The sequence below is a fragment of the Mercenaria mercenaria genome, chromosome 1 (assembly GCF_021730395.1).
Source record: "Mercenaria mercenaria strain notata chromosome 1, MADL_Memer_1, whole genome shotgun sequence".
NCBI classification, from domain to species: Eukaryota; Metazoa; Mollusca; class Bivalvia; order Venerida; family Veneridae; genus Mercenaria; species Mercenaria mercenaria.
The window spans coordinates 107,551,530-107,572,654 of record NC_069361.1 but is presented as its reverse complement, the minus strand read 5'-3'; the positions used below and the strand labels follow the sequence as shown (position 1 = coordinate 107,572,654).

Below are 21,125 nucleotides of genomic sequence, written 5' to 3'. Positions count from 1 at the left end.
GTCCCATAACTCTACATGGGCCAAGAATTTTACTGCTATAGTGATAAGGTTAATTGCTTCACAAGTAAGCAGGGCCCTAGTAGTTTCTACTAAGAAAACTGGGCAGAAAGAACATACTGATATGTAGAATATGTGCGTTCTTCTTTTTTTACTGTTTATTTGCCCATGCGCGTGCGCCCATGTGTCTATCCGTCAGACAGTCACACAATGTGAGTCCTACAATAAGTGAGGGAAATCAGTTGTGAGTTGACCGGCGCCTACAATTTTTGGAGAAGAAATTCTCAGAATTCTCATAACTTTTTGGTGCATGTGAATAAGATATACCTTTGCAAGACCGATAATGTTGCAACCGAAATACTTTTTTTGAAAAGAAAACATTAATGAAAGAAAAAAGTCTACAATTCGGTACTACATTTGATCCATTTCCTGTCTTTGTACAGTTTGATTACTACTTCAGTTAAGAAAACACGATTCCTTTTAACAAAAGTTTCAGAATGCTTACAATGAAAAACAAAAAGGGAAACTGGATTTTTGATTCGGAAAATCCAAGGTCTTCATTCACGCACAAAATGAGTGAAGTAATTTTTCTTCTAAGCAGTAAAAAAATCCATTAAAACGAAACTTGCTTCATAGAATCTGTAGTATACATTTCCATATTATATGAAATTGAAAAATGAAGAAAACGTTTAAAAGCTTATACAAATCGTAACTGTTTCTGCATTTTCGACCAGTGCAAAACAAGATTAGCCTGCACATCTGTGCAGGCTGATCATGGTCTGCAGTCCATTAATTTTCAGTGAACGTCACTTCGAATAATAAATGGTATCGACCAAATTGAAGGATGGACTAGTCCATTTAAGAAATTTAGCAGGGTAAAGGGTAATATACTTTTGGACTGCAATGGTATATTATTAAAAAATGTTACCACATTGATAATTATTTCAGTAAAGATAAAAATATTGAAACGGTACACATTCTTTTGAATCTAATACAATATGTTTTAACGTATCGCTTTGTTGTCCTACATTTTAGTGAGCTTTGTTTTAATCGCCGCCTCTGGTAATATTAGTGGCCAATGTCAGAAGCAGATACCATTTTTTGCACTTAAACACGGGGCTGTATTATCCCAATGTTAGTAATTTCATAGTCCGGCAGTGTTACTTGTGCACCTACATTGACTGTCTTTCAGGCATATTCTACGATGCTACATTCCTTTATAATATAATAATTATTATTATTTTCACAGATGACTCAAAAAAGAAAACAATAAGTGAAATGTTTATTTACATTTGTATTTTATTCTATTGTATGTTTGCAAAACATTTTGGAATTATACAACGAAATATATGTAAATGCATGCACAATAAACTACCAACTAAAAAGTAAATTAGGTTTACAAAAAAAAACCTTCTCGCTTTTAGCGCCATTTAAAAACCGCTGAAAAATGATGGAAAAATCGTTTAAGAAACAATCATAAATCTTAAATACATTCACATTATATGTACACATTTTAATTTACTGTGTGCGTGAGCACGGGTGGTAAACGCGCAATCCAGTTCCCGCTGGGAATACGCTTAAAATGGGTTGCGCAACGTCCGGTGCTAGTGTTGCGCGTAAAAAAAGACGAAATTTCGGTATAGGAAGTTGTCATTTTGCTTAGTATGAGACAAGAATAAATTTTCTCGAAAAAAGCAAAATGCTATTCGACACAAATATGATAATACATCATATGTGTAAAATATCTGGTTTGTAAGTTATGATTCGGCTCTATTATCATAAAAACTCGGGCGACAAGAAGCGTGAAAAAGTATGAAATCAACAAAAATGGACGTTTCTGACCTCATTTGCCTTACCTGAGGACATTTGATGCTTTTTATGATAACTCAACTATTACAAAGTAACGAATATCAAAATTATTTGCTTCAAATCCTGCTTACGGGGACATAATTGACAAAAAATAATCGGGAATGGGGTTGCGCACCGGGAATGGAGTTGCTCATATACATCATAATGTATATAATGTATACGCGCAACTCCATTCCCGGGGCGCAACCCCATTCCCGGTTATTTTTTGCCAATATTTCCCCCAAAAGCAACATTTCATTCAAGTGTATGTAATATTCATGACTGTTTAACACGTGTTTGATCATTAGAAGCGTCACATTTCCAGAAAGAAGGCACAAGAGTTAGAAAATTGACATTTTTCATTATTTCATGCTTTTTTGACAGTTCGAGCCAGCTGAGTTTTCGTGATAGCAGAGCTGATTCTTAAATAAATAACTTGGTATTTCACACATATGATCTTTATTCATTTTTGTGTCGAATAGCATTTTGCTTTTTTCGAAAACATTCGTAAATGTGTCATTATTTACAAAAACAAAAACCCACCTACCTCGATTTTGTATATATTGATGCGCAACTCCAGCACCGGAAGTCGCGCAACCCATTTTTAGCGTATTCCCTGTGGGAATTGGATTGCGCGTTTACCACCCGTGGTGAGTGCGTATGCACATGTGTTTTCAGAATGGCATGTCTTCATTCAGTGTGTAATAAAGGAATAGATAAAGAACTAAAGAAGCGAGCATGCTCAATATCAGATAAAAGTGGTCGGAATATCGTCAGTTAGCCCCACCCCCCACCCCCAAAGCGTAATATATGTACATATACAAACCACATTTATTACCAGTTTTTTGCGATATATTATGTTATGTGTGTAAAACGAATATTTTACTGTCTACCGTTAGTGTTGTCAATTACAAATTAAAAAAAAAATAACAATAGTCCAATATCGGCCAAATGTCGTTGACATTGATATCTATCCGATATACAAAAGATATGGATATGGTGATGGCTAGACATGGGTTTGCTGGCTGGACTGCATTTGATACTTGTAAAAATCAATGAAGAATCTCAGAAGGCTTACTTCACACACACACACACACACACACACACACACACATACACACACAAACAACAAAAAAAACACAAATACACAAGTATACATTGTCAATAAAGTTTTTGTCTTATGTCCAATTTTCGTAAAACATCTTAAATAGTTTTTGAGAGCAATTCACTTTTACCAGAAATAAAAGAATATGAAAAAAGTTGCTTAGAGAGAGCGCCAGTGTTTTTACTCGTCAATATCCATGATATCTATAGCTATCATTCTACATTTTTCAGCATGCCTTAAGTCGGTATCTTGTAGAAAAATCGCAGTTATATCATTAAAAGCTGCATTTTTAGATTTTATTTAGCTGATAATTATACTGTTAAATTTTATGAAAAGTACAGTATTGAAGTTCGTCATGCTAAATAATTCTTTAATCACATGTAAATTATAAATACATGTATAGGTAAAAAAGATAAAGATGATCCTGTACACAACGTGAGTAAGACTGAAGTAGAAAAAAAAACTTTGAAATAGTGAGGTAGTCATGTTATTTTCGGTAATTGCACTGATATAGAGTAAAATAAAAGCAAACTAAGTTCAAAGCATTGAATGTACAAAAAAATGTAGCTCATTTTCACCTGATGATGATGCTTCATATATGAAAACCAAGGCATTTTGTCTTGGTGGCCTAGATTCTGTATTCTACATATAAGTCATAAGCACCATGCGTAAAGGTTTTTCAGTTTCAATACGGTTTGAATACCACATGCCTACTGTCAAAATATCCATCGAAACGTTTAACATTTTCTTCTGCAGAAAAGAACTCTTCGGCCATTTCTTCGTATTTTTTCAAACACTCCTTGACATACATTTTGTCTTCATTGGCATATCTAAATAGGTACCTTTCTTCGATATCTAACCATTTCTTTACGTTAAATTCCGGATCTTTAGCAAGAACCCTCTCTCCGCGCGCGGCTAGCATGTCAATTATACTTTCATCGACAAAATCTTTGCCATTTTCAGGGTCTAGTTTCAACATTGGCACGCTCTTGTCCCTTTTACCATCTTCTAGTAGAGGATAGAAATATTCCGGATGATGGGGATTACCGGCGTAGTGATTATGAAGGGTATTATCCCATTCTATCTTTTCTGCTTCTATTTCTAACTGCCTCCAGTCGATCGAACCATCTCCAAACATGACAGCATACCCGAGCACTTCCCTGTGAGTGTATTTACTCAAATCGTGCCTCCTAACAAGGTCAGACATTTTGTCAGAAAACCTGACACCTATTTTCAGTAAAAGTTCATACGTGAGTCGTAACCATCTTCGGTGGGAAGTTGCCACCTTTAAATGTCCCGGTACTTTTATTTTCACCATTTCATCGTAAACACATTTTGATTCTTCATCTAGAATCTTGTCCTGTATGTCACCATTAACTGCACTGTTCACTTCAGAAACATCACCTCTTACTGTTTCTTCTGTTGGAGCGCCTATGCCGACCTTTCCTTTCAGCCAGTCTGCGATCATACAAAATAGAGCTGTCTGAAATACGCTGTATCTAACTTTCAGCAAGGGAACCTCGGACCGCTTGCTGAACTCGACCCCTTCTCTAGGCTCATACAGCAACTGCAAAAGTAAAACCACGGGTGAACAAAATGCATTTTGTAAGGTAAACATATTAACGATATAAATTAATGAAATTGTGAAATTATGATATATGTAGTTTGGCCCTTTAAAGACACCTTCAATATCAACGACTATATAAAGGAATAGCTGGATCGCGGATCGCGCCGCGCGGCCCCACTCTTTATTAAGCCAGGGGGAATAAACAAAATGCTACTGACCGACATTTTTAAAATAATACATATTTGTAGTAAAACTATGATAAAAGTGTTTGTTCAGAGAAGTAATTAAATGAAGTAAATGTGAATGTAACAGTAAATAAAATACGTAAATAATAGTAAATATTTCAATTAAAGCAATTTCACACTATAATGCCATTGCATATACATAATTACATGCACAAATTCCTGAAATATTTCTGTTAATCATGACATAACTATTCATGCCTTATATATATTGTTTCTAAAAAATATCTATTTAACATCTTTTATTAAAAAACATACATTATCTTTAACAAAAAAAAGTCAGTCCTATTTAAGCAAATCCGGAATGCGAAATAAAATATGATTATCATAATTATGATTTATAATTGTAAATGTACCGAATTCATATTTTTCTGTAAACCAGTTTAGAGATAATTAACTTTTCCCCCAAGTTACTGATGTATCGGTGATACTGACATCTGACTCCGGTACGGGATATTTATATATATATATATATATGTGCAAATAGAAACTAAAAATAGCCTTGAAAACGAAAGTAGGGAAATTCCTATTAGTCGGCGGACGTCCCGTGTCCAAATCCGCTGGGATACCCTAATAAATTTTTTTACCCGTAATCTAAGCAGAATAAGCTAGCAGTCATGGTTATCATTAGTAGCTATTAGTAGCTACAGAACATTAATGTTACTCTGTACGTACTACATAGTAACGCAAACATGTTTTGTACTTTTAATAATTGTTTAGGTAAGGCCTAAAAAAATTCGTTGTTTCCGGTAACATGCTAAAAAAAATAGGGTAGGTAGGTCGGAGTTTATTAACAATAGCGCCAACAATATTACACCAGTTTTGTATCACATGTGGCAGTAACGTACATAGGATACAGTATGGGCCCATGAGCCATATACACTTAAATATATTACAATTATAATGTTTTCTTAGAAAAAATATGCCAAAAAGTGATTTTGATTTCTTTCTACCTCTGTGACAATGAGTCATCATTTTGAATTTATTGCCCCTGTGACAATGAGCCACAGGGCTAAAAAAAATTCTTGACTAAGTACTGTATTTGTCTGGATGGTCCAGTCATAGTATGTCGTCTTGAATTTTGACATTAAATACTTTTTCTTACACCAAATAAATACTAAAGTATTGACTTACTGTATTAAGGAGTTCAATGGCCAGTATTATGTAAGTATTTTTACTGTCCCCACGGAAAGTACTTTTCTACAGATAAACCTACATATTATGAATAAAAAAAAATATTGTCATGTTGTTATCAATGATGTAACCTGACTGGAAAAAGAAAATAATGTGTTATTGTTGTTGTTGTTGTGGTTGTTTTTGTGTTAATTAAGAAGCTCAAAACGTGACTTACTTTATTATCTTTTTCTCATTAATGAGCAGAAACATTATGTTTGTGATTCAAGACTTTTCTTTGATCATGAAACAGTCATGTTTTGTCATAATTTTAGCATGTTTTAAAACTTCACTTTACTGTCAATTTTATAAATCAGAGCATTGTTGGTAAAAGTACATTTAAAAAAAAAAAAAAAAAAAAAATAGGGACAAAAGTACCCGTTACATTAAGTTATATCCCCATTAAAAATATGTATTATTGTGTGCTTTTAAATGTAACTTTTATTACCACTCTTTAATACGAAAGCATTTAGAAGGCGAAATATTTCTTTAATTGCGATGTATGTCTTAGTTTTACAGAAAAAAAATTACATTTGACAGAATTTGATATCAAATATTTTAACAAAGTGAAGGCCTAAGACTGTGTGTATCTCACGAAATTCTAACGTAGACAAAGGGAGGTAATAATAAGTTTGCAAACTTGCATTTCTTGTGAATTTGAAACTGACTTGTTAATACATTTTTTCGTATAGTAATATCCTTCCAAGAAAAAGTAGTTTGATCAAATTTATACTTGTGCTATTGTGGTGGGGGCAACCAGGAGCTCCAGTGAACGTGTAATTTATGTATTAAGCGTGAAATGAACAGAAATAGATGTAGGTCTGATTTTAACATTTCGAATAAATCCATTAAATGACCAAAATCTGATTAAAACTACGGTGTTCCGTTAGGGCCAGCGCTTGCTCAATGTGAACGTGAAGCGCGAAGGTACGATGGCGAAGCGCGACAGTACGATGACGAAGCGCGACAGTACGACGGTGACAACACGACAATGCGATGCCGAAGCGTACTGTCACGCTTCACCATCGTGCTGTCGCGTTTCATTATCTTTTCTCTGTTTACTTATGGGCCGACTTTAATTAAACTCTGTATTGTATAGTATTGTCAACTCTGATCAAATAATTGGAACTCTTTTCGGCACGGGTATTATTGAAATGAATATCACCAGACCTGATGTTACTCAAATGAAAATTCCCCGGCAGAGCGTCACTCAAATGAATATCATCTGGCATGATGATATAAAAAAATATACCCTAATGTATCATTCCAAAATAGGCTCCGTTGATCTATGGCTTTTTTACATTGTTTACTTGTGGGATAATTAAAACGAATATCACCCAACCGAGTGTTATTTATGAACAAAATAACATTGTATTCAATATTAACCTCTCTGTGGAAATATAAATGATATTGTATTTACATGTAATTAATTGTTTTGTGAGAAAATGTTGTTTTATCAGCTCATAAATTTCAAGTCATGAAACGTTAAAAGTATATATTGTCAGCTAAAGATAATAAAAATACACTGTTATATATGCTTTTGGGTACATTTTATGCAAAAGTGTGAATAAGGTCTAGAATACAGTTGTTTGTTTCCGCTTATTCGACCGACCTTGTCTTTTTTCCACTGACCCTATAAAGTTTTAATTGAAGAAACGTATTGGATAAAAATGTAGATTTATGTTAAACAAGATTATTAGTAGGTAAATCCAAAGCACGTCCCTCCGTCTGACCGTACATTTCTATACATTAAAGTCGGCCCTTAAGTAAACAGAGAAAAGTTGGTGAAGCGCGACAGTACAATGGCGAAGCGCGACAGTACGATGGTGGCCCTACAATGGTGAAACACGACAGTGCAATGGCGAAGCGTGACAGTACGATGGCGAAGCGTGACAGTCAGTGACACTGACTGTCGCGCTTCGCCATCGTACAGTAGCGCTTCGCCATCGTACTTAGCGCTTCGCCATCGCACTGTCATGTTGTCACCATCGTACTGTCGCGCATCGCCATCGCCATTCGCCATCGTACCGTCGTACCTTCGCATTTCGCGTTCACAGGGAGCAGACGCTGGCCCTAACTGAACACCGTAAAAAACCGCCTCAAATATTGACTTAATGAGGCCTTACGTGCAATTATGTATGAAATTTAATACAATATGAAGTGATAAAATGAAAAGCTTAGTTATGATGACAGTATGACAAATATAAATTACACATTCAAGTTGTAGTATCAATCAATTATTTGCCTATTTTTGAGAATCACGGGAAATTCTGATGATATGAAAACTGAAGTGTTTTGAAAGATGTATTTTCCTTATAATATACATGTAGGCCTATTAGACCTCTCTTTTTCATTGCACAATTTTATTTAGCAACGTAATGATCTCACTTAATCAAAATAATGATGTTACTGGAATCACAAGCGGGTTTTTATGTACTGTTTACAAGTAAATGAAAAGTTGAAACCCCGCTGTATTTTCAGTTATATACATGGTGTAGCTCAATCATTCAGAAGGATATGTAGGCCCCACTATGGCGTCATATTTTATACACGGAAAGTTCGTATCCAGTTCATTTGCTGGTCTGTTACTAATGTAGGCCTATTTATATACACTGTGTCAAGTATTCAAACTTCAAAGGTAACTGGCACATGAATATGACCGGATGTAAGGACACAGACTATTAGCCGCTTTCAAGAAAAAAAATCACACAATGGTATAAATGGGTTAGCCTTATTTTTTGACAAAATTGGGCCTAATGTATGCCAAAAAATGTGTTGTTCTTTTAAATATATAACCGTATATATAGTTCTTCAACATAGATTAAAAGGATGGTCACTTTGTCACTACCAAATTAAATCACGAGCAGTCTATGAATAAAAATTCCAAATCTTTCTTCTTTCCTTTCTGTCAGTCTTTTATTTCACATACTACGTTTCACTAGTCTGTACGTTTCACATGTGTCAGTATGTATTTGTACCATCCTATCGAAATCTGCATTCTCCTATAGCATACTTGATAAAATTGGTGGCGAAAGAAGAAGTGAAAAGGAGTAATTTCAGAGGGTTGTATTTTGTTTTTGATGAAAGGGTGAATGAGGTCGCCCAGTGGCAACGAAACTAAAAGTCGTGAATTCGAGCCCCCACTCCTCCCAGCTAAAATTATTAATATTGGGATAAGAGTCCTGTGTATGGCTGCCGCTGTTTACATCTGGCAGGCTTAAGAATCGGGAATGCATCTGGAGTAGGTGTTAAAGTTTATTTTAGCGTACACTAAAATTAACAATTAACATTTTGCAGTTGCGTAGGAGCGACTAACTAAAGCTACCCAGATTTTCCCTGAAAATTTTTAAAACAACAAAAAGTTCTCCACCCTTAGTGACATCACATCAAATCCATATCAAATCCATATCAGTACGTCTAATGCTCTCCCATTTTTTTGGCCTTTATCTACTTTTTTCCGAGAAAAATCAGTTATGGGTGTTTAAAAGTTGGGGGACCAAACCATATGCTCCCCCCCACCCCTCCCCGCCACAAAAAGAAAGTTCAAAGCTTAAATTTTTTATATAAAAGCTAACACCTATTTTCTTTATTTCCTGTTATAGAGACATAGTTCTTTATGTAAGTCTCTGAAAATTTATATTCTAGAAAATCGAGATTTAGCGGTGTTCAATCTTACGCTATCAAAAGTATTTAACACGATTAGATGATATAACACCAACCCGGAAGCAGTGGAATGTGATTTCCGGCGGTTTTTGTTTTGTTAAGAAATGTCAAGTTCTGAAGAAAAATACCGAAAACTAGCCACAGAATATGCAAAAGTATATTTCTAAATCCATTAGATAACATATATCTTTCGTACTTCCCTGCTGACAAATGTGTATAAAGTCTGAACTTTCCAATAACTAACCACAAATTTAAAAGACATTTAGCTCCTCCCACCTAGTAATTACCAATTTTATGTATTAATCAGAAAAGTCTTGCTGGTTTTTTCTCAAATCTGTAGTGTTTCATAGAAATAATTGATGTGAAAGACATATTGATCATAACAGTTCGGCTTACTCATTTGGTTTATCGGGATGACATTTTATGATCTGATATTTTATAGTTGTCATCCCTTTACGCCTTATCTGATAGGAAAATGAAGACATTAAAAAAGAAAATATACTGGTCAGACTTACTTGCTCTAATAAATCAGGGCGTCTGCTGGGATTTTAAAAGTTGGAGCCACCAGTTTAGCCAAGTTCAAAATTTTAGAGCCACGTTGGAGCCAATCCATTTTTTTGAAGCCGTGGTCTGTTTTGTATGCATAAAGAAGGGATATGTGTATAAAATAAACAACATAATACTTGTTACACTTACTATCTATGTAAATGTCATATCTTTTGTGTTTTATATTTTCTTATAACAAATAAATAAATAACAATTTTAAGTCTTTTTATCAATGATGATACAAAATTAAATTAGCATGCTTATTAACAACACAATCTCATATTCATCATATATCAACTTTCAACTATCAACAGACTCTTTTAAACAGAAAGATGTGCGTTTATAGGGATTTTTCGAGAGCTCTTAAAAGGGCAGGGTACTGTTAAAAATGGGACAGGGTGCATTTTGCGCATTGCACACCTTTGTCTACAACAAACAAAATGTATATTTCCATGGTTTTTGGTTATAAATGTCTCTTTTGTAAGTTAGGCCTAAAAAAGAAATTCTTTGTTTCCGGTAACATGCTAAAAAAAATTAGGGTAAGTAGGTCGGAAAATTTTTTTTTTGGAATTTTTTTTTTTGTTAAGGGAGACTTTTCGGAAATTATTTTTGTGTCAAAAAATGATTTCAAATAAGGGGGTTATGCCTTTTGAGCATCAGTAAGTTGATTTCTAACATCACTGGCCATGTTTAAAGCATAAAAAGTGCAGTTTTGCAACTTTTTGTTATAAAGTTGAAAAAAATATTCTCCAAGGCATTTACTATGATTTAGGGTCTGGCCAAAAATTTAGGGTAGGTCGGGATACCGTAAACAAACAATTTTTTTTACACCTTACTGCATTGTTTACTACATGGTGTGCAATACAATCTTTAAGCAGAACCTAACATTTTATGATATTTCTAATAAAGAAAACTTTCAAGACAAAAAAAAATGACTGCAATCATAAATCAGACAGTATGTATTTATTAATCATAAGCATGTTATATAAACAAACAGGAATAATGTTCTGTTTCTTTGTTTTTCATTTGAATTCATAGCAAGTTTCTTCTAGTGCAAGTCTGAATACATTTTCAATAAATGTCATTATACTTTCATCATATTACTGAACATACCGTTGAAGTGTGCAGATTTATGACCTCCGGGACCACCCCCGAATCGTGAGTGCGTAGTAGTCACAGGTATACACAATTTTTCAACTTCAAGGTAAGTTTATTTACAATTTTCGCTGTTTCGGTAAAGGGAAACTACTCTCCGCACTAATTGTCTAAGCTAAAATTTAAGATTGCGTTACATTCCGTAAAAGGTAGAGTGTTTGTTCGTTGTTGATTTTTTCCTTATAGTTACAATTTTAATTTCATATAAATTTAACATTATTTTGCTGAAAGAAATATAAAAATCATAGTCTATAGATATTACGATACTAAGTAATTAAATATTGAGTATCAACTCCAACCAAGATCAAACTGTGAACAACAAAACTAACACAAGGTGTCGTGCTAAAATTACAAAATACGGCGGAAATTGAAAGAAAAGTTTGAAATTATTTAAAAATGTCGGATAATTACCGCAATTTCCGTAAATATTATCTGATTAAGTTAATCTCGTACAAAGAACCGAAAAATTCATCGACAAAACAGTGTGGAAAACAGCCATTTAAAACAAATGGGTCGCCGCTCATTGATCAATAAAATTGGTTTGGTCATCGATAATTGAATCAATTAAAATAAACATCAACGGATACTTCAAACATTTCCATTGAAAACGTGCTTTCTTTAATAATTGATCGCATCCGTCTCCCCCGCTCCAGTTAACTCGCACACACATGTCACAATATTATGTAATATACACACCTGTCAAAACATGCGTCATTGCATCACCTGATTACTTGCTATCGGTTTTATCTACCCGGGAGAATATCCGAGAGGCGCAAAACGGGAACCACGCTTCCGGATAAAATACACAATAACAACGTGGGGGAAAAAATGAAAATATATGTGGAGCCAAAATGTTTCGCCACTCGAGCTTTTTTTGAGCCACTTTAGTCAAAGTTTGAGCCAGTGGCTCCAAATGCGATAGGCAGCGGACGCCCTGATAAATTAAACATTAATATTCATGTAGAAACTTCAAATGGGTTGAATACCACTCATAATTTTTTAATGCTTGTTCTTTTCTAATCACACTTACCATGCAAACATTCTTTTAGTCTATTCTCACCTTAGCTGATGTTGGACCCATTAATCTTTTCAAACTGTTTTTCACCTTGACTAAAAAGTTGATGCACACCCCGTGTCTATAACACTCGAGAGAGGAGTTGACATTATTTTATAGATAGATAGATAAATTTCATGTTTTTCTCACAGCTAAAAGCCCAGATACCTGTACTGAAGAAAGCATATTTAGATGAACAAGCTGCTCACAATGAGTTAAAGGTTGGTACTGTTTAGGCTAACTTTGTTTTAAGTAATTTGATGGTTGTGGTAGTTAAAATGTGCAGAAGTAAAAATAGTATTAGGTACTTGGCTGTTAATTTAAACTAATCTGTTATTAAGACTTAAAGTTATGATACAGTAACAGATAATATGGCAATCTTTTGTTAACAGAAGATACCAGCACTGTGGGAGTGACATAATCTCATTTTTCAGTCTCCATAGTAAATACAAAAAATGTATATAAAGGTCAGTTGTGGATCTGACCATCAAAATTTAAACATCTGTTGAACAGCCAATATATATTGTGTTATTAAGTCTTCCTTAAGTATATAACAGCTGAATTCATGAACTTTTTAGCTCACCTGAGCACTAAGTGCTGAAGGTGAGCTATTGTGATCGCCCTGTGTCCGTCATCAACAGTTTGACTGTTAACACTCTAGAGGTCACAATTTTAGCCTAATCTTAATGAAACTTGGTCAGAATGTTACCCTCCATAAAAGTCTTGGATAAATTTGATATTGGGTCATCTGGAGTAAAAAACTAGGTCACCAGGTCAAATCAAAGGAAAAGCTTGTTAACACTATAGGCCACATTTATGACAATATCTCTATGAAACTTAGTCAGAATGTTATTCTTGGTGATCTTTAGGTCAAGTTCGAATCTGGGTCATGTGGGATCAAAAACTAGGACACCAGGTCAAATCAAAGGAAAAGCTAGTTAAAACTCTAGAGGCTACATTTATGACCGTATCTTAATGAAACTTGGTCAGAATGTTAATCTTGGATATCTTTAGGTCAAGTTCCAATCTGGGTCAGGTGGGGTGAAAAAATTGGTCACCAGGTCAAATCAAAGGTAGAACTTGTTAATTTTAAGTTTGAAACTCATGTGAATTGATCAGAATGTTTTATCATGATGACCTCTAGGTCAAGTTCGAATCTGGGTCATGTGGGGTCAAAAACTAGGTCACCAGGTCAAATCAAAGGAAAAGCTTGTAAAGTCTCTAGAGGCCACATTTATGACTGTATCTTCATGGAACTTGGTCAGAATGTTAATCTTGGTGATCTTTAGGTCAAGTTCGAATCTGGGTCATGTGAGGTCAAAAACTAGGTCACCACTCAAATCATTGGAAAAGCTTGTTTACACTGTACAGGCCACATTTATAAACCTATCTTCATGAAACTTTGTCAGAATGTTTATCTTGATGATTTCAAGGCCAAGTTTAACAGGTGAGCGATATAGGGTCATCATGACCCTCTTGTTTATGTCTTGTTGCAGAATGAATTCAAGGAGCGAGAGCAAACTGTAAGAAAGTTTGAACAGGAAGTTGACAGTTTAAGTTTCCGCAACCAGCAACTGTCATCAAGATGTAGCTTCTTACAAGACGAGCTTGAAGCTGCAGACTCAAAGAAAAAACATAAGGTATTTAACAATTAATTTTTTATGAACATATGATTTTAATGTTTTAAGCCTGTTCGAATGAGTATCTTGAAAGTATTTTTCTAGTTTAGGGTTGTCAGTAACTTTGACACATTATTGATTCTGCCTTATATTTGCATCAGACTCATTATAATTGTTTACCATGATATTATAGAATTAGGAAAATTTGATAGAAATCTTTGTCATCAAAAAGGAATTTCTAAAGTTCTTGCGAAAGTAAATACTGCCCTTAATTTTAATACAGATGAGTAGATTACATGAAGCTTATATGTAATATCTTATATCAAAGGTACAGTATTAAATTGTTTTACAGCATAAAGAGAGCCCTTCCCACCATGCAGCGCCAGTGTCACCGGGAATATTTAGTGAGGAACTACAAAATAAGATTGAGGAAAATGCACGCTTACACCAGCAGGTACTTGTTTATATAGTTACAATATGAATCAGTTTTGATATATATGTATAAGCAAGAGCATTTATAAACCTTCTAATGAAATGAAGTTTTGCAGTAATGAAGCAGAGTAAAGTCAGTGCAATAACTTAATTCATTATAAGGTATGTAAATGATCTGTAAGTTGGTAATAGTCAATAATTTAACAAGTAAATCTTCAGGTAACTGTTAGCAGCCCCCATTTTTGCCAACTAAACGTCAACTAATAGGAACTGCATATAAGTGGTATAATAAATAATGAATGAGTCAAAAATTCGAAAATCTTTGGTTGTTGATGGGATGTTTAGACGGGTGCGACACCTTATGTACCAGTCACATGTAGTTCAACTATAAATGTTGCTTTGTTCTTCCTTTTGTGTTCACTCTGCTGAATAATGGCTTAATTTAAACTTTATGTGTTAACATTGATTTAATTGAAAGTTCACACAACTTTACGAGTGTATATCAAAATCCCCTTGATCAAAATCCCCTCCACTGAAAAATGACAGGGTGTTACAAAATCCCCTTCATACTTTTGCAGGGGGTATCATAATCCCCTCTGTGATTAACATTATAGATATATAGATATCAGTGCTCCAAATTATATTATGTTTGCTGAAGGCATTGTATTTACATGCTTTATGCAACAGACTTTGAAGTTGTATATAGTTGTATTTGAACTTGATGAAATAAGTAAAAATCGCAGAGGGGATTATGATACCCCCTGCAAAAGTATGAAGGGGATTTTGTAACACCCTGTCATTTTTCAGTGTAGGGGATTTTGATTGTCTCCCAACTTGAGTTAGCATAACAATTGTGGAGATTACAGCCATGTTTCGGTTTCATCAACCTTGAGGTCTCAGGTTTATGAGCTAGATGTTGTATCTATAGCTTCTGTCTGAATTTCCCTTCTGTAGCAGTCTGCTATCAATAATATTTTTAAGCAAAACTCAAAATTGTTTTTAATATTGTATGTCAGATTTACAAAAGCAGTTTGCCCTTTCCAGTGAAATGAAATAAGCCTGTCTCTGCTTTATTGATAAATCTAGACTTGCATGAACTATGATGTTTCAGCTTAGCGAAGGTGAAGCTAAATATTCTGCCGAGCTAGACGAACTGAAACAGAAACTGAAACATTTCGAGCGACAGTGTGACCAGCATGAAGCTGTCCTCAATGCTACAGTACAGAAAAATAAGACACAGATTGATAAGCTACAAGAGGAGAAAGCTATGCTTGAGGTCTGACTATGTCTTCTTGTACACTCTAAATGTGGTACAATATCATGTACTTGTCCATCTGTCTGTCTGTCTGTATGTCCAAGGAATGATTTGGTCAGGGACAAAAAAAGCCTCAATCGCTGAGGGATTAATGTCATGCAGATCTTTATATTCTTCAACATTCAGGGTGCATGTGCTTCGATTTGAGGAGGCCATTTCAAGGGTTTAAAGTGAAAGAAAATTATCTACTTCTTTTATACACTTTTAGATCTCTTTTGCTCTTGCCGCTCGATCTGCAAGATTTGTGGTTTTACCTAGGTCCCGTGATAGGCACAGGGTAAAACGCAGACCACAAAGGGAAAGAGGAGTGCAGACCAGTTGAGTTATATAGGGGATCTGCAAAATGCAGACCACAAAGAATATAATAGGTATTGGAAAACGCAGACCACATAGAATGTGTGAAAATTTGGAAATAGCTGTTATGACACTTGTGTTTTATAAGTGGACATGATATGATGACATTGGAATGTCAGTTAATTATAAGTTATTGTGAATTTGTAGAGCTTCATTGAATATATAGACTCATTTTTTTGTTGTTATTTTTTTACAAAATTTATCTGCATACATTATTAAAATTCAAGATAGTCTAATAATCATTTGGGAGACTTTTATAATATCAGAAGTCGAATCTTTAACTAAGATACTAAAATATCAATAGTTGAATATTAAATATATAATTTATGCAATTTCTCAAAACTTGTATAATTTATTAACTGTCCATATTTTGTGCAAGATAACAATAAGTCATGTAGCGAGTCTGTGAATAAGATTACGGATAAAGTTGATAATTTAGAGATAGCTCTTGCCCAAGCACACAGTCAAATCTCACAGTTACAAAGAGAAAAATCAGACATGCAAAACACTGTTAACTATGTGCAGTCGCAGACCATGCGAAATAATTTGGTATTTTCCGGAATAGAGGAAGTGGGCAATGAGAAACCGGAGGAGTCTGAAGAAATTTTACGTACATTCTTAGTTGAAAAAATGAAACTTGCGCAGACTCTAGTAAATACGTTAAATATTGAACGAGTTCATCGTACTGGAGATAAGCCTACAAACCCACCTGGAACAAAATATCCAAAGTACCGTAACATTATTGCGAAATTTACGTATTTCAAGGATAGAGAGATGGTGCGACGTGCAAGTCCGGTATTGAAAAAAACTGGTTTTTATGTAAATGAGCAATTCCCTAAAGATGTGGCAGACCGCCGTAGGGCTTTTCTGCCGAAATTACGCGAGGCGCGCACTGCCGGCAAGAAGGCCTGGTTAAGTTACGATACGCTCTACATAGATGGTGTACCCGTGCGGCCGAAAGAACCATTTGACAGCAGTGATAAGGGGGACAAGACCAGAAATGTGAGTGTCGCCAGGGACAAGTCTAGGTAGGGGATTTCGGAGGCTGATCTCAAAGTACTTTCTTGGAACATTAATGATTTAACGAGACCAAAAATCAGCGATCTTGACTTTGTAAATAATATTTGTGAAAATGACGTGATTTTTTTGTATGAATCCTGGACAAATGAGCACTCACAGTTAGACATAAATGGTTATAAGTGTTTTAATTTCTATAGGAAATTCCAACATAAGAACTCAAAACGTTGTAGCGGTGGAATTGTTTTATATATAAAAGAGACATTAAGCAAAGGTATTTCTATTGTAAAAAATCATTATGATACTATTATATGGGTAAAACTTGATAAACATTTTTTTAGTTTAGATGCTGATATTTTTCTTTCTGGTGTATATATTTGGGTGGAAAATTCACCTGCTTATAATTTCATAAATATAGACTTATTTGAGTTGTTGCAACAGGATATAAACCATTTTCAAACACATGGTAAAGTACTATTGACAGGTGATTGGAATGCACGTGTTGGGACAAGGAGAGATTATATAGTATGTGATCAGGTCACGGATTTTATAGACGATGACAGTTATATACCCGATTTTCAGTGTGAGCGAAAATCAAATGATACTGTTACTAACTCGCATGGATTAAAATTGATTGATTTATGTAAATCTATGTCATTACGAATTGCAAACGGTAGACTGGCAAATGACCTTGACGGGTCATTTACTTTTGTTAACAGTCAAGGATCAAGTACCATAGATTATTTGCTATTAAATGATCAACACTTTTATTGCATTGATAACTTCAATGTCGAACCATTATGTGAATGGTCAGATCATTGTGCATTGTCATTTACCATTTTGTGTAATTATGTCACACAAGCTGAAAAGTCGCCTTATGAAAAAACGACTATTAAATGGTCAGATGATAACAAAGCTGCTTTTAGGAGAAATATAATCGGAAGTTTACCGATTTTGAATAATGTTGTTTATGAATGTAATAGTAATAGTGACAGTGAAACTATAAATTGCTGTATTGAACTATTTACAGAGGTAATAAATGATGCTGCAAAGCCACTTTTTTGTAAGGTAACTACTGTCGATCCAGTTAAATCACGGGTTGATAATAAAATATGCAAAAAGGCTGAATGGTTTGATAACGACTGTCGTCAAGCTAAATGTGAATATTTTGATGCTCTTACATTATTTAATAGAATCAAAACAGATGAAAATAGGTTAAATATGGTTAGACTGAAATCGATTTATAAACGTTTAGTCAAAATGAAGAGAAAAAAGTTTGAATATGGTAAAGTGAAAGAATTAGAAAATTTACGTCATTCAAAACCAAGGGATTTTTGGAGACTGTTTCGCAAAAATAAAAAGAAATCAAATAATTCCATCTCTGTAGATGATTTTTATAAATATTTTTCAGGCTTACAAAATGATATACAAAATGTTGTTAATAATGAAGCTGAGCGCTTTTGTTCGGAAAATAATTTCGAAGACAACGCTTGTAGATTCGAGGAATTAGATAGTCCAATTACTGTATTAGAAATTGAATATGTTATTAAAAGGTTGAAAAGAAATAAAGCTCATGGTAATGATAATCTGATAAATGAATACTTCATAGAGTGTTTTGATATCTTGTCATCTCATTTAGTTGATATATTCAATGCTGTATTGAGTTCTGGACATTTTCCTGTGGAATGGTCCAGGGGTATAATTGTGCCTGTATTTAAAAAGAACGATCCCTGCGATGTTCAGAATTACAGAGGCGTAACGCTTGTGAGTTGTTTATCAAAAATATTCACTGGAATTTTAAATAAGCGTATTAGCGACTGGGTAGAAATTAATGATATTTTGAGCGATGTGCAGTTTGGATTTCGCAAGGGTCGTTCCACTGTTGATGCTGCGTTTGTGTTAAATGCTATTATACAGAAGATTTTAAACGAAAAAAATCGTTTGTATTGTTGTATGGTAGATATGAAAAGGGCGTTTGACTCTGTTTATTTAAATGGTCTTTGGCTAAAGTTGTTTAAATTAGGCATTGACGGAAAATTACTAAGAATTGTTAGAGATATGTATTCACAAGTAAAGGTTTGTGTTAAAGGTTGTAGTTCCTATTCTGAGTATTTTGAATGTGCTGTAGGATTAAAACAAGGGGAGGTAATGTCTCCTTTGCTGTTTTCATTATTTGTTGATGATCTTGAACTGTTTTTACAACAACAGCCCGACAGTGGCTTAAGCTTAGATGATATCACATTTATACTTATGTTGTTTGCAGATGACATGGTCATTTTAGGAGATACTGTGGTCGATTTGCAAAATAGTCTAGATCTTTTAAGTACATACTGTAACAAATGGGGACTTGAAGTAAATACTCTAAAGACAAAGATTATGGTTTTTAGAAAGCGGGGTCCAGTTAAAAATAATGAAAAGTGGTATTACAATAATCAGGAACTGGATATTGTTGATAATTTTAATTACCTTGGGATAGTTTTTAATTATACAGGTACTTTTGTGTTAAATCAAGAAACATTGGCTGGTAAAGGGCTCAAAGCTTTAAATGTTTTAATGAATAATATTAAAGGTTTAAGTTTAAAACCCAGTGTTATATGTCAGTTATTTGATGCTTTTGTTGGTTCTACTCTTAATTATGGTTGTGAAATATGGGGGTTTGGAAAATCGAAAGAAATTGAACGTATTCACCTTAAGTTCTGCAAATCTTTACTGAATGTCAAAACATCGTCTAGCAATATAGGTGTATATGGAGAACTAGGGCGTTACCCGTTATATATAAATAGATATGTACGAATAATAAAGTACTGGGGTAAAATTGTTTCATCTTCAAATATTTTATTAGTCAAATTGAATGAATGTTTTCTTGTTAGTAAAACTAATAGAAATAACTGGGCTTATCAGGTGAAATGTCTTTTAGACAATTTTGGCTTTTCCTATGTATGGAATAATCCAACGTTGGTAGACTTAGATAAGTTCCACCTAGCCTTTAAAGAACGTGTAATAGATACTTTTAAGCAGAATTGGTGCCAACGTATGAACGATTGTGGAACATTAGATATGTACAAAAATTTTAAAACTAGTTTTCTATTTGAAAAATATTTAGATTTATTACCGTTTAAATACAGGAGTGCTTTAGCTAGGTTAAGACTATCCTCGCATAAATTAGCAATTGAAACAGGTCGTTACTCTAGAAATAGAACAGATAGAAATCTGCGTTACTGCATATTTTGTCAGAACAGAGATATAGAAGACGAATACCATTTTATCATAGTGTGCCCATTGTATGAGAATATAAGAAAAACATATTTAAAATCATATTATTACAGAAGGCCAAATGTAATGAAATTTATTGAACTTCTCAATAGTGATAAACAAGTTATTATTAAAAATTTGTCTAAATTCATTTATCATGCATTTATACTGAGAAAATCTTTATTGTAAATAGTGGTATACTTTTAGCTCTACGTATCCAGATGATACTTCCATGTATAATTGTTAAATGTATAAGACTCATCCTCCATAACAATCTATGTTACATGTAAATTCAATTATTTCATTCAAAAATGCTTACGCTTTTTGTTATTTGTATAAAATCACATGACAATATTTTGATGTATGTGTATATATTGTATGTATGACAAAAAACTGTACAGTTTACGTCAATAAAATATTCTGTCTGTCTGTCTGTCTGTCTGTCTGTCTGTCCATAATCACAAAGAAAAGAAACACAAATTGTAAATATAGACATACATTTAATTTAGTAATAAATTATGAATAAACTTTCCATGACCACAAGTTTAAAAAAAAAAATTATATCTATTATACATCTAATTTAACAATAATTACACCTTCAGTGAACTGCAAAAAAACACACATTAATTCTAAAATGAATAATAATTTTCTCAATCTGTACATGAATTTAGTATCTAAAATAATAATAAATATTGTTGGTATTAAGGAAAAAGCAATGGCATAAGCATAGTGCTCTTTGAAGCTGAATTCTGCAAATATTATTTTGAAGAATCATTTGTTTGAAAT

At 33.8% G+C, this 21,125-nt stretch overlaps 2 protein-coding genes across 3 annotated transcripts in view; one reads left to right on the top strand and one right to left on the bottom strand.

Moving 5' to 3' along the window:
• Positions 1 to 1,262: 1,262 nt before the first annotated feature.
• On the bottom strand, positions 1,263 to 5,205 carry LOC123527372 (uncharacterized). The gene is made up of 2 exons (XM_045306769.2): positions 5,116 to 5,205; positions 1,263 to 4,517 (listed from the first exon to the last, which is right to left on the bottom strand). Exons 1-2 carry the CDS (start codon positions 5,122 to 5,124, stop codon positions 3,636 to 3,638), a joined length of 891 nt encoding a protein of 296 aa, XP_045162704.2. The 5' UTR covers positions 5,125 to 5,205; the 3' UTR covers positions 1,263 to 3,635.
• Positions 5,206 to 9,608: 4,403 nt separating this feature from the next.
• Positions 9,609 to 21,125, top strand: part of LOC123563772 (protein phosphatase 1 regulatory subunit 21-like) — a 38,377-nt gene continuing 26,860 nt past the window's right edge. The window contains exons 1-5 of one of the 2 annotated variants that reach the window (XM_053519980.1): positions 9,609 to 9,750; positions 12,503 to 12,571; positions 13,847 to 13,990; positions 14,322 to 14,423; positions 15,513 to 15,677. In XM_053519980.1, coding sequence (XP_053375955.1) covers positions 9,700 to 9,750; positions 12,503 to 12,571; positions 13,847 to 13,990; positions 14,322 to 14,423; positions 15,513 to 15,677 — 531 coding nt within the window. In that variant the 5' untranslated portion in view covers positions 9,609 to 9,699. The remainder of the gene's footprint in view (positions 9,751 to 12,502; positions 12,572 to 13,846; positions 13,991 to 14,321; positions 14,424 to 15,512; positions 15,678 to 21,125) is intronic. The other variant, XM_053519989.1, reaches the window with a different exon arrangement.